The sequence below is a fragment of the Tyto alba genome, unplaced genomic scaffold, assembly GCF_018691265.1.
Source record: "Tyto alba isolate M040663 unplaced genomic scaffold, T.alba_DEE_v4.0 Super-Scaffold_2, whole genome shotgun sequence".
In the NCBI taxonomy this organism is placed as follows: Eukaryota; Metazoa; Chordata; class Aves; order Strigiformes; family Tytonidae; genus Tyto; species Tyto alba.
The window spans coordinates 2,033,969-2,046,246 of record NW_024881282.1 but is presented as its reverse complement, the minus strand read 5'-3'; the positions used below and the strand labels follow the sequence as shown (position 1 = coordinate 2,046,246).

The 12,278-nt window shown below is 62.7% G+C and overlaps 2 protein-coding genes and 1 long non-coding RNA gene across 5 annotated transcripts; 1 reads left to right on the top strand and 2 right to left on the bottom strand.

Annotated features, from left to right (window-relative positions):
* P4HA3 (prolyl 4-hydroxylase subunit alpha 3) lies at nt 1-6,945 on the bottom strand. Its single transcript, XM_032990731.2, has 13 exons — nt 6,755-6,945; nt 6,100-6,242; nt 5,285-5,505; nt 4,171-4,320; nt 4,023-4,074; nt 3,673-3,830; nt 3,409-3,585; nt 2,924-2,988; nt 2,581-2,740; nt 1,844-1,906; nt 1,485-1,553; nt 449-545; nt 1-260 (listed from the first exon to the last, which is right to left on the bottom strand). Exons 1-13 carry the CDS (start codon nt 6,943-6,945, stop codon nt 190-192), a joined length of 1,617 nt encoding a protein of 538 aa, XP_032846622.2. The 3' UTR covers nt 1-189.
* A 1,816-nt stretch (nt 6,946-8,761) lies between these two features.
* On the top strand, nt 8,762-9,715 carry LOC122153482. The gene is made up of 2 exons (XR_006165395.1): nt 8,762-8,983; nt 9,092-9,715. It is a non-coding gene; the product is annotated as an uncharacterized LOC122153482 (long non-coding RNA).
* On the bottom strand, nt 9,458-12,278 carry NEU3 (neuraminidase 3). 3 transcript variants are annotated; one of them, XM_042792538.1, is made up of 4 exons: nt 12,221-12,278; nt 11,291-11,346; nt 10,934-11,164; nt 9,458-10,729 (listed from the first exon to the last, which is right to left on the bottom strand). In XM_042792538.1, exons 2-4 carry the CDS (start codon nt 11,315-11,317, stop codon nt 9,776-9,778), a joined length of 1,212 nt encoding a protein of 403 aa, XP_042648472.1. In that variant the 5' UTR covers nt 11,318-11,346; nt 12,221-12,278; the 3' UTR covers nt 9,458-9,775. The 3 variants fall into 3 exon arrangements, with proteins under 3 accessions (XP_042648472.1, XP_042648474.1, XP_042648473.1); XM_042792540.1 differs by having other exon boundaries at nt 10,934-11,161; XM_042792539.1 differs by lacking the exon at nt 12,221-12,278 and having other exon boundaries at nt 10,934-11,161; nt 11,291-11,451.

Genomic DNA, 12,278 nt, shown 5'->3' with positions numbered 1-12,278 from the left:
TTTAGTGTCTTTCAACTTTATTTATATTCACCGGATTCAGCGGTAGCTAGCCAAGCGCCACCATCCCCAGTATCGCCCCGTGCCACTGCCACCCCCTTCCCTCCCTCCTCTTGCTGGCAGCCTTGGGGACACGCTGCGCCGCGGTGGCTTTTCCACCCATGGGTGTCACGTCCTCGAGCCCACGGCGGCTCAGTCTTGTGGATCGGTGCTGCACGGCCGCCGAAACTCCTGCCCGTGCTCATGGACCCACTTATTCGCCACTGGAAGGGACAAGGACAAGGACCCCCGTCTGCCTCCGTCCCCCCACACCCCTCCCCAATACGGGTGACGTGGTTTTCCCTATTTTCCAGGATTTTTCCAGGTTGCCCGCCCTTCTCGCCTCCCCTGCTGGCAGAGCTGCCCTTCCAACCGCGTGTCACCCTGGGGTGATATCGGCGCCGTCTCTCACCCCACTTGTCCCCAGCCAGGACGGGGCAGCCGGCGTGCAGGGTGTCCCCATCCCCGTCCCCGTTCCTCCGCAGGTTCCACCAGAAGAGAGCCGCATTCTGCAGAGCAGAGAGGAGTGGGAGCCCCGGGGTTTTGGCACTCCGAAAACAGAGCCAGGAGTCACAGAATTGGGGTTTGGAACCCCTAAAACAGAGACAGGAGCCCAGAGGTTGGGGTTTGGCACCCCAAAATAGAGCTGGGAGTCCCGGGCTTGGGGTTTGGAACCCCTAAAACAGAACCAGAAGCTCCAGAATTGGAGTTTGGAACCCCAAAATAGAGCTGGGAGTCCTGGGCTTGAGGTTTGGAACCCTTAGAACAGAGCTAGGAGCCCTAGAATTGGGGTTTGGAACCCCAAAACAAAGCTGAAAGCCCAGGGGTTGGGGTTTGGCACCCCAAAACAGAACTGGGAGCTGTGAGGTCGGGGTTTGGCACACCTCAAAGGGAGCCAGGAGCCCCAGAATTGGGGTTTAGAACCCCAAAATAGAGCTGGGAGCCCTTGGGTCAGGTTTAGCACCCTAAAACAGGCAGGAGACCAAGGACTGGGGCTTGGAACCCCTAAAAGAGAGCTGGGAGTGCTGGGGTTGGGGTTTGGTACCCTAAAATAGAGCCAGGAGTCCCAGAATTGGGGTTGGCATCCCAAAATAGACAGGAGCCCAAGGGCTGGGGTGTGACACCCCTAAAACAGGGCAGGGAGTCCTGGGCTTGGGGTTTTGGCACCCCAAAATAGATCTGGGATCCCCGAGATTGGATTTTGGCATCCCAGAACACAGACAGGAACCCCAGGATTAGGGTTTGGCACCCCAAAACAGAGCTGGGAGCTGCGGGATCAGGGTTTGGCACCCCTTGAAGGGAACCAGGAGTCCCAGGATTAGGGGTTTGGCACCCCAAAATGGATCAGGGAACCCCAGGGTTGGGGTTTGGCATCGGGACAGGCTTGGTCACACAGCGTTCCTCCCCCTCTTCTCCACTCCCAAGGGGCTTGTGCGGGTCCCCCTCACCTTAACCACGGGCACGCTGAAGTTGGCGTAGATAAAAGCTGTGGAGCCGCCGGCCTCCACCGCGCTTAGCTGGAAAAGGAGTAAAAATATGAGCCACGGCCCTCCCCCGCTGTGCTGTGGCTGCTTTGCATGGGGAAACTGAGGCACGAAACCTCCCTTGGTCCCCAACCGCGTTTCCCTCACTACAGCATGGCACAAGCTCTTAACTGTTCTGTGCTCTCTGTCATTTAACCCCCCACCACAGTCTGATTTAGGCCCGCCCTCACCCATCTCAACCCCTGTTCACTTTGAACCCTACTGATGACCAAGCAAGTGCAGCCTCTCTCTCTCTCTAGGCCCAGAAATGAGGGAGGACTCACATAGATCATGACCGTGGCGATCCTGTTGCCCGACTTCATTCTGTAAAGGGGGCTCTTCCTGGACTGCCCCAAGAGCGAGGAGGTGGGGACGGTCAGTCCCGTGCTGACACGGCTTGGCCTGGAGGTACCTCACGCCCTAACAGAGCCGGTGGCTCTGAGCTGCCCCCCAGGGAAAGGTCTCCCTCTCCTTTCTTTCCTCTTCCTCCCCAGGAACATCCCAGGGATCACCATGGGGACACCCCCCAGGGAACATCCAGGGACTTCTCCCGCTACAGGCGACCATCCCAGGAGCATCACGGGGATCATTGCAGGGGACACTCCCAGGGACATCTGAGAGACCACCCCAAGGCCCTTGCTCTGGGCACCATCTCCTGGATCACCACGGGGACCACCCCAGGGTCCACCTCCAGGAATAGCTGAGGGACCAACCCAGAGACCACCACCCCGAGGCCCATCCCAGGGACCTGCTCCGGGCACCATCCCCGGGATCACCATGAGGCCCATGCCAGGGTCCACCTCCAGGAACATCTGAGGGACCAACCCAGAGAACACCCCAGGGACCATTTCCAAGACCATCCCAGGGACCACCCCAAGGACCTTTTCCAAGACCATCCCAGGGACCACCCCAAGGACCATTTCCAAGACCATCCGGGGGACCACCCTGGTGACCATCTGAGGGACCACCCCAGGAACCATCCCAGGACCACCCTCCCAGACCACGCAGGCAGCTCCCTGACCGTAGCATGGTCGAAGTGTGGCTCGTAGTGACCTCCCAACCCGTAGTTGACCACCTGCAGGTACTCAGCGTAGGGTGGCCGCAGGTCCAGGCCGGTGACGGCAGCGATGCGTTGCTCCAATGCCCACACCACCGGGTCGGCGGTGTCCTTCAGCCAGGCGCTGCGGGAGCACCCCACCTTCAGCCCCCCCCAAATTCACTATGTGGCTGGGCTTAACCCTCGTGGCACTGGTGGGTGGGGAGGACCCAGGCCTCCCCAGCACGGCTTCACTGCCACCTTAGTGGTGGCAATGGGGCCATGGTGGTCCCACTGGCTGGAGGACAAGGGGTGGGGTGGCTTCTACCTCTTGCTTATCCGGTACTCGGCTTTCTGCTGCTTCTCCCCAGAGGCGACCACGGACCTCTGCAGCTGGTGGACACAAGGTGGAGGGGGGATGTTGCTCGCTGCAGATGGGGACCCCCCCACACCAAGCAGGAACCCCGGTTGGGGTTGAAACTGGGGGGGGTTTATACCAGTCGGTGGCCAAACATCCCCACCCCGAGGTGTCCCACCGGCGTGATGGAAGCAGTTGGATACACCGCAGTTGGGTGTCACCAAGACAAGCTTGGCTGGGAAGGGGGTTTAGGTGCATGCATGGACCTGGTTTCACCCCAAAACCTTCTGGGGGGGCCTCACCCACTCTGGAGTTTTGCTGCAGGAGGCTTTGGCTAAGCCCTGGCTTGAACCTCCTCCTATCTTTGCATGCTCAAGGCGGTCCATCCTAGAGCACCAGCTCTTGGGGCATCCTCCTCTAGGAGAGGGACATTGTTGGGGACAGGAACGACTCACCCAGGGTCCCGCCAGACCTTTGATGGTCTCAGCCTCGGCGTCACTGACAAAATCATGGTACAAAGCCACATAGGGCCGGATCTGGACCACCTCCTTCTTGGCAGGCTGGAGCAGGAGGTAAGGGCTGCCATTGGTCTCGTAGGAGCAGCTAAGGTGTGGAAGCTGCTCTGGCAACGGCTGGGAAGAGAGAGGACCAAGGAGAGCGTGAAGAGAGGGACAGTGGTGGGGTGGGGGGACCGTGGCACCCCTCCGTGTCAACCCCACCTGCCCCCCTGGGCGCTGGCACAGCTCCTCGTAGGCGTCGCGGCTCTGCAGGCGGGTGCCATTGGGGCGTCGCAGGGGTCCGGCACTTGCCACTGGCCCCATCTCCAGCAGCTTCTTGTACTTGGCCACGTTCCTCGTCACCCTTCGGTTACTGGGGTCTGCCGGAGAGGTGGTGTCACCCGAAATGCTGTGTCCCCATCACCCTCCCTTTCCCTGGCATCAGTCCCTGGTGAATTACCCCATGTGAGAGAAGGACATGGATTGAAGGAGGCTGGTCACCGTGCAGAGGTGATGGGGACACCCCAAAACCTCTCCCCACCTCCTGCCACATCAGAGGTTGCCCCACGTACCGTAGTGGAGAAACTCCTTGGAGAGGCTCAAGGCATGAGAGATGTTTCCAGCCTGGATGAGGGGAGTGGGGTGCCCATGAGCATCCCCCTGCCCACGGTTCAGCTCTGCTGGGCACCGCGGGGATGGGGACAGGACTTGTGGCCGTACCATGAAGTAAGAGAAGGCGAGATGGTCCAGAGCATCCTCCAGGCTGCTCCTGTCCTCTGGGTTCCAGCTGCCATAGGAGAGGCGGAAGAGGCCGACGGCCTCCTCCAGCCATGCGATGGAGTGGTAGTAGTCACCTGTGTCGTAGGCCACCTGCGCGGCACCGCGTCGCCTGGACCCACTGGATGGGCCAGCCTGGCCTGCATCCCTTCCCATCCCATCCCATCCCCATCCCACCCCCATCCCATCCCCTTCCCATCCCCATCCCATCCCCTTCCCATCCCCATCCCATCCTCATCCCATCTCCTCCCGTACCATCCCGTCCCACCACATCCCCACCCCATGCTCATCCCTCCTGACCCATCCCCTTCTCATCCCACCCTATCCCCACCACTGTCTTCATCCCAATCCCAACCCCATCCCCTCCTATCCCGTCCCTTCCCTGTCTCACCTTGTCCTCTCCCATCACATCCCATCCCCCTGCCACCTCATCCCATCCCATTGCAATTCCCATCCATCCTGTCCCATCACATCCCATCACTTTCCTATTCCCATCCTCATCCCTGTTCCCTCCCACGCCATCCCCATCCTGTCCCATCTCTTTCTTTTCTGTCCCATCCCCATCCATCCTGCTCCATCCCTATTTCCATTTCCATTTTCATCCTCATCTCCATCTGCACCTCCACCTCCATCCCACCCCACCCCACCCTGTTCCATCCCATCCCACTCTCCACCACTCCCTCCCAGCTCTGCAGTGTCACTCAGAGGACTCTGCCCTGAACAAAATCTATCAAAGCATCCAAATCCTCTCCCATGGACTTTTGGACCTGTTTTGATCCCCAGGCGGGGGCTGACCCCGTACCCAACCAGGATACTGGGCTGGGAGGTCCCCCCATGCCTCTAACTCAGCTTTTCCCTTCCCCAAGCCCCGAAACAGCGAGAAGCCCCATTATTTGGGTGAGAGCCGAGAGGCGATGGCAGGCAGGCAAATGCCTGTGGGCTGAGTCAGAGGGGCCCCTCCGCGTCCGCGTGGGAAGAAAACCCAACATCTATCCCTACGGAAGCAACATCCCAGGCTGGAAAAGCTTTGGGGGGGGCTGACGGGGCTCACCCTCACCTTGCCCACGTGGAAGCAATCGTCGGCTGAGAGGGAGATGCGCCGGCTGGGGCTGTAGAGGGGTGGTCGGCCGGTGCCGGCTCGCTGGAAGATGCCGTTGGCCATGCCCTTGACACTGAGTGCGTAGACGTCCTGCAGCCGCATCAGTGCCCGGGCAGCCCCAGCCAGGTCCTCGGCTCCAGGCAGCTCCTGCTCCACCTCCTTGAAGCCATCATGGAGTGCTGAGGGTGGGCAATGGGGTGCACGGAGGGAGATTAATGAGCTTTTGGGGTGCACTCACCCTTATCAGCCCTTCTTTATCCCTGGAGATCCCACATGTGGTTCCTCCGCCTATTCTCCTGCTCCTCCATCCATTCCCTGGCTCCTCTATCTGTTCTCCTGCTCCTCCGTCCATTCTCCTGCTCCTCCATCCATCCTTCTGCTCCTCCACCCATTCCCCTGTTCCTCCACCCATTCCTCAGCTCCTTCACCCATTCTCCTGCTCCTCCACCCATTTCCCTGCTTCTCCATCCTTCCTTCTGCTCCTCCATCCATTCTCCTGCTCCTCCACCCGTTCTTCTCCTCCTCCACTCATTTCCTTGCTCCTTCATCCATCCTCCTGCTTCTCCATCCTTCCTTCTTCTCCTCCACCCATTCTTCTCCACCCATTCTTCTTCTCCTCCACCCATTTCCCTGCTTCTCCATCCTTCTTTCTGCTCCTCCGCCCGTTCTCCTGCTCCTCCATCCACTCCCTGCCGCCTCCTGGCTCTTCCCAGGTGACAAAAGGGACACAATGATAAGCATCCCCCCACACACACACACCACCACCACCATACCCTGGGTGTTCTCGGTGGCCTCGTCACTGTAGATGACGTTGGGCCAGTCGGAGTGAAGACGCTTGATGAGGCTGAAGGCCAACAAGGGGTTGTCCACCGAAGCCTTGGGGTCTTGGTGCAGCGCCTGGACCTTCTCGTAAAACCTGCAAGGCACCCACCGGGTGACATGCTGAGCAATGCTCCTGGATGCTGACACCCCGGGGTGGGGTACAGAGTCTAGCCCCCACTCCATAGTGGTCACTTTTTGGCCAAACCAGGGGTGGGGTAACCCCAGCCGGGGTGGTGGGCCCCGTCCCTGGTGGGTATGTGGGGATGGCCCCCCATGGGGGGTGGTGCTGTGACCTACCACCCAGGTCCCCAGCCCAGGGTTGGAGGGGCCACGTCCCCTCCTTGCAACATGGCGTAGGCAGTGCCCGAGCTGTGCTCCCCACCCACCCACGGTACCCTAAACTATTTAGAGGCATCCCCAAAAATTGGGTGCTGGGGGGGGGGGGTGGAGATGGGGGGAGGTGTGTGCGGGCTGGCTTAACCCACCCCACCCCTCCCTTCCAGGGCAGCACCCACCTTTGAGGCGGGGCTATGGGTGCTTAGAGGCGAAGGAGCGGAGCGGGGAGCCCCCACGCGTGACCGCGACGCGGGTGGGGGGATCCGGTACCTGGCGAGGCGGCGGAGGCGGCCGCTCTCCTCCCGCAGGTAGGCTCGGAGCCGGCGGAGCAGGCGGCCCTCGGCCCCCAGCACCCTCCGGATGCTCAGCATGGCCGTGTAGGTGTCAGCCGGGGCGGGGGGGGGCAGCAGCGCCAGCAGGACCCCCAGCCCCAGCGCTCCCAGCGCCCCCAGTGCCCCCATCCAGCCGCCGCCGCGGGGAGAGGGAGGAGGGCGGAGCGGGGAGGGGCGGGGAGGCCCCGCCTTTGGGGTGGGGGGGGGGTGGGGGGGGGGGTGGGGAGGGGTTTGGGGGGTGCCCGGTCTCCGCCACGCTGGCTGGAGGGAGGCGGGGGGGTGCTGGTCCCCATCCTGCCCGTTCCCTTCTTGGCTGTTCCCATCCTGCCCCAGATTCATCCCGCCTGTCCCTGTCCCCTCTGTCCCCAGCCTCCCTGTCCCCATCCCATCCTGTCCCCATCCTCCTTGTCCCCGCTCTGCCCACCCCCCATCCCATCCTGTCCCCATCCTCCCTATCCCCATCTTCTCTGTCCCCATCCCATCCTGTCCCCAACCTCATTGTCCTCACTCTGCACCCTCCATCCCATCCTGTCCCCACCCCACCCTCTCCATCCCATCCTGTCCCCATCTTCTCTGTCCCCATCCTCCTTGTCCCCACTCTGCCCCTGCCATCCCACCCTGTCCCCATCCCATCCTGTCCCCATCCTGTCTGTCCCCATTTTGGCCCCTGTCCCCATCCCATCCTGTCACCCTCTTGACTGTCCTCATCCCGTCTTGGCCTCATCCTGCCTGTCTCTGTCCTGTTCTGGCCCCATCCTGTCTGTCCCCAAACTGCTCTGTACTCATCCTGCCAGTTGCCATCCTCCTTGTCCCCATTCCGCCCTGGCCCCATCCTGCCCTGGCCTCATCCTGCTTGTCCTTGTCCCATCCTGTCCCCAGCCTCCCTGTCCCCAATTCCATGCTGTCCCCCTCCTGCCTGTCCCCATCCCATTCTGTCCCAGTGGGGTGTAGGCGGTGGGTCAGGGACATTCTGCTGAGTTCCCACCAACACTGTGGACACTTTCTCACCCTGGAAAAAAAACTTTTTTTTTTTTTTGCAGAAAAACCTTATCAGGGGGTGCTGAGGTGCCCCATCTGCGGGGACAGCACTGCGATGGCACCCCAAAATACCCCCCCACAGCTGAGCACCTGCAGCCCCTCACCCCCCAGAAGCCTCCTGGGGAAAATGGGCCGGAACTGGTTGAATTCCTAAAGGAAAGGCTGAGAGAATTTGGGAAATGTGGATTTCTCCCAGGGCGGCTGCGGGTGCGAGGACATGATGGGTGCGAGGGCATGGTGGGTGCAGGGCTTGGGGTGAGCATCGCTCTGAGATCCTCTGCTCCAGGGGCTGGGTGCCACATTCCATTGCTCAGCCGTGTCCCCCACCCCCATCCCACTCCGTGTCCCCCATTCCCATCCCACTCTGTGTCCCCCATCCCCATCCCACCCCATGTCCCACATCCCCATCCCACCCCATGTCCCCCATCCCCATCCCACTCCGTGTCCCACATCCCCACCCCACTGTGTCCCACGTCCCCATCCCACTCCACATCCCCATCCCACCCCATGTCCCCCATCCCCATCCCACTCCGTGTCCCACATCCCCACCCCACTCCATGTCCCACGTCTCCATCCCGCTCCACACCCCATATCCCCATCACTCCTCCATGTCCTGCACCCCCATAATTCAGCCATGTCCCATAACCCTCCATCTCTCCCCCTTCTCCTTCCCCCTTCCACCACCAGTCACCCCAAGAAGTCAAAAACACCCCCCCAAACCCCAGTACTTCCCTCACACCACCCCCCCACCCCCCCACGGGTGCCCTCCCTGTCCCCTGGGTCCCCGCCGGAGCAGGCTGAGCCGTCGCCCGTCGCTAAACCCCATCCAGCAGCACCCTCCTCCTCCTCCAAACCCCACCTCCCCGCTGCCGAACCCCATTAAATCCAACCCCAAGTGACACCGGTGGCCCCACACCATGCCCATCCCGCTCCTGGCCCTGCTCCTGGCCCTGCTCCTTGCCACCACCCTCCCCGGGCACCCCACCGACGCCACCGTCCCCCGGGACCCCCTCACCGACGCCGTCCCCACCAGCGCCCGCCCTTGCGCCCAGCACACCGGCCGCTGCCGCCGCGTCTGCCTCGCCCACGAGCTCCAACGGGGACATTTCGGTTGTCCCCGGCGCTACCGGTAAGATGGGGATGCTGGGAACCCCCCCCAATAAAAAACCCAACCCCCCAAAACCCCTCTGTAACCTCATAACCTCTGCCGGGGGGGGGTGGGTGTCTTCTCTTCCAGGTGCTGTGTGCCCAAAATGTAGCGGCGGGATGGACTGGGAGGCGACGATGCTCAGGGCCATCCCGCATCCTGCCCCAGCAGAGTCGCCTCCCTTGGGATTTGCCCAATATTGAGTGGATTTCACCCGTCTGGGGAGGGAGGATTTGGCAGCAGCGCGGGGATGTGAAGGTGCCATCACTGTCAGGATGCCACAACCTGTCCCTTATGGAGCAGAATAACCCCCCCCCCCTCAAGATCTGAGTGCTTTTTCCCACGGGAATAGGGGGTGAAACTCAGCCTGAACCAGCAAAGTGAAGAGAACGGGATAAAAAAAATGTTAAATAAGGGGACTTCTCTCTCTGCCATATGCGGAGACACACACACACAGAGGAATCACAGATATTTTTAACTAAAAAACATTTTGGGGTATTTTCGCTCCAGGGGACCGGCTGCTCTCAATGGCACCTCTGCATTTTTGCTGCTGCCAGGGGAAAAATACCGATTTTTGGTGAAGCAGCAGCATTTTGGGTGCCATGTCGTCATCCTCCCCCAGGTTACCAACAACATCTATCCGACGGGTGATTAAAAAGCCAAGCGTTAATTAAATAAAAGCTATGCGATGCCGAGCCTCCGGCGCATCCAGAATGTCCTGGTGAGCTCCCAGCGTTCCGGGAGTGATCCCCCACCCAGTAAAATGAGTCTGTTTTAGGAAGATTTGGGGTTCTGCTCGCCGCAGGTGGAGGTGTCCAGGGTGAAGAGGCAGAAGGCGATTTCCTCGCAGGCGCTGGTGACGCCGCACTCGAACAAGCAGCCGAAAACGCCGCCGGGGCAGACGGCCAGGTCGGAATAACCGGCCGGCCCCGGGTGCAGCACCCACGGGCGCCGCCAACCCGCCCCATCCCGCGGCGAGGGGTTGAGGTAAATCCCCAAATCGCGCCGGCGGTGCCGGTTGGTGGGGTGGGAGTAGAGTAACCAAGTGGGGGCATCCCCGGTGGCGGCGGCGAAGCTCACCACGCTGCCCTGGCAGCCCCGCGGCGGCTCGCCCAGCGCCTCGCACGGCGCCGACCGCTCGAACCGCAGCCCGCGGTCGGCGCTGAACGCCACGGCCCGGCAACCCCGCGGCGCTCGGGCGTTGCAGTAGAGCAAGGGCCGGTGGGCATCGCTCCCCCCGATTTCGGCTACCTGGCACTCGCCCGTCTGCCCGCCGGTGACCAAGGCGCCCTTGTGCCAGCTGCGCCCGCCGTCGTCGCTGTAGAAGACGAGGGCGTGCTGCCGGGTGTTGCAAGGCAGCGGCACGACCCCGCACAAACACCCGTGCACGTAGTAGGCGTACGCCGGCACGACCAAACGCCCCGAATCCAGCTGCACCCCGTGTCCCGGCCCCACGGCGAAGGTGGCCCAACGGGACAGGTCGGCGCCGACGGCTTCGTCCGTCACGTCCCGCAGCGGGCTCCAGCTGCGGCCGCCGTCGGGGCTGGTGGCGCAGCAGAGGCGCACGGCGCTGCACCCCCTCCAGATCTGGCGGCGCTCCGTCTTGCCCCGCTCGACGCAGATGCAGAAGAGGAAGACGGTGCCGCTCCTCGCCTCGTAGAGGGGACAGGGGTTCATGGTGCGGCGGCCGGGCAGCACCAACGCCGACAGCTCCTCCACGGGACCCCACTGGCGGATTAAAGAGGGCTCAGCCGCGTGACGCGCGGGGGGGGGGGGGGGGGGGGGGGCTGTACCCCGAAACCACTCGGCGTCGCTCCCCACGGCGAGCCCACCACGACGGAGGTCGCAGCTTATTCCCACAGCCCTACAGGTTGTGCGGGGTTTGGTTGGTTTTTTTTTGGTTGGTTGGTTGGTTTTTTGGTTTTTTTTTACCTCAACCGAGGTGCCATGCCGGCGGCCCCGGCGCAGCACCAGGTACTTGGCGTCCTCATCCCTGGGCGAGGAGCGTTTTTCAGCAAAGGCCAGGAAGGTGGCGGCGGGGGGGACGTAGAGCAAAGCCGGGATGCGGTAGGTGACCCCGCTCGCCTGCCGAAACAGCGTCTCCCGCGGGAAGACGAGCGGGGATGCCGGCAGTGGGGGGCTCTCCCCATCCCCCCCCTGCTGCTGGCAGGGTGGGAAGGTCAAATGATAAAGGGTTAAATGCTGGCAAAAGACCACGGGGGGGGGGGGGGGCAGGGGTGACACTCGTGGGCCCCCTCCCCAATATGGGGGGCTAGGGATGAGCCTCACCTTGGGGCAGGTGGTGGCCTGGGACATTGTGGCCTCCCCGAGGGTCCCGCTGGGGCCTGAGTGTGGCGGGGGAGGGTGGGGGGGTGTGAGAGTGGAGCCCCTCGGTGGGGTTGCACCCCACTGTTCTGCCTGGCCCCCTGTACTGCAGGGGTTCCCCTACATCCCCCCTCCCCCCCCCCCCCCCCACTCTCAGGGCTGTCCCCAGGGGCTCTGCACCCCCCAGCCCCCTCCAAACCATTCAGCACCCCCAGGTCCCCAGCCCAACGTCCTTGTGCCCATGAACCCCCAACCCTCCCATGCACCCCCAGTGCCCCCCTGCAGCCCCCTATTCCCCATGCACCCCCCAACTCCCCCATGCACCCCCCATTCTCCACACAGCCCCCATTCCCCACGCACCCCCAGAACCTGATCCCCCCATGCACCCCCCCATTTCCCACACATCCCCAATCCCCCCATGCACCCCCAATGCCCCCCTGCAGCCCATTATTCCCCGTTCAGCCCCTCATTCTCCATGCACCCAACCCCCCCATGCACCCCCCCATTCTCCACACAGCCCCCCGTTCCCCACGCACCCCCAGAACCCAATCCCCTCATGCACCCCCCAACCCCTCCATGCACCCTTAATGCCCCCCTGCACCCCCCCAGTCCCCATGCACCCCCCCATTCTCCATGCACCCCCCAATCATCCCCCCATAAACCCTCCAATTCCCCACGCACCCCCCATTCCCCACGCACCCTCAATGCCCCTCTGCACCCCCCCATTCCCCCCGCACCCCCCATTCCCCATGCATCCCCCCATTCCCCCCGCACCCCCACTCCCCCCATGCACCCCCCTCCCTCCCGCTCCCCCCCACCCCCCCATGCACCCATCCATCCCCCCGTGCACCCCCATACCCGATCCCCCCCCCCCCACTCCGCTTCACTCCTCACCGCTGCGACACCCACGCAGCCTCCACGGCGTGTCCCCCGTCAAACACCAATAACCCCC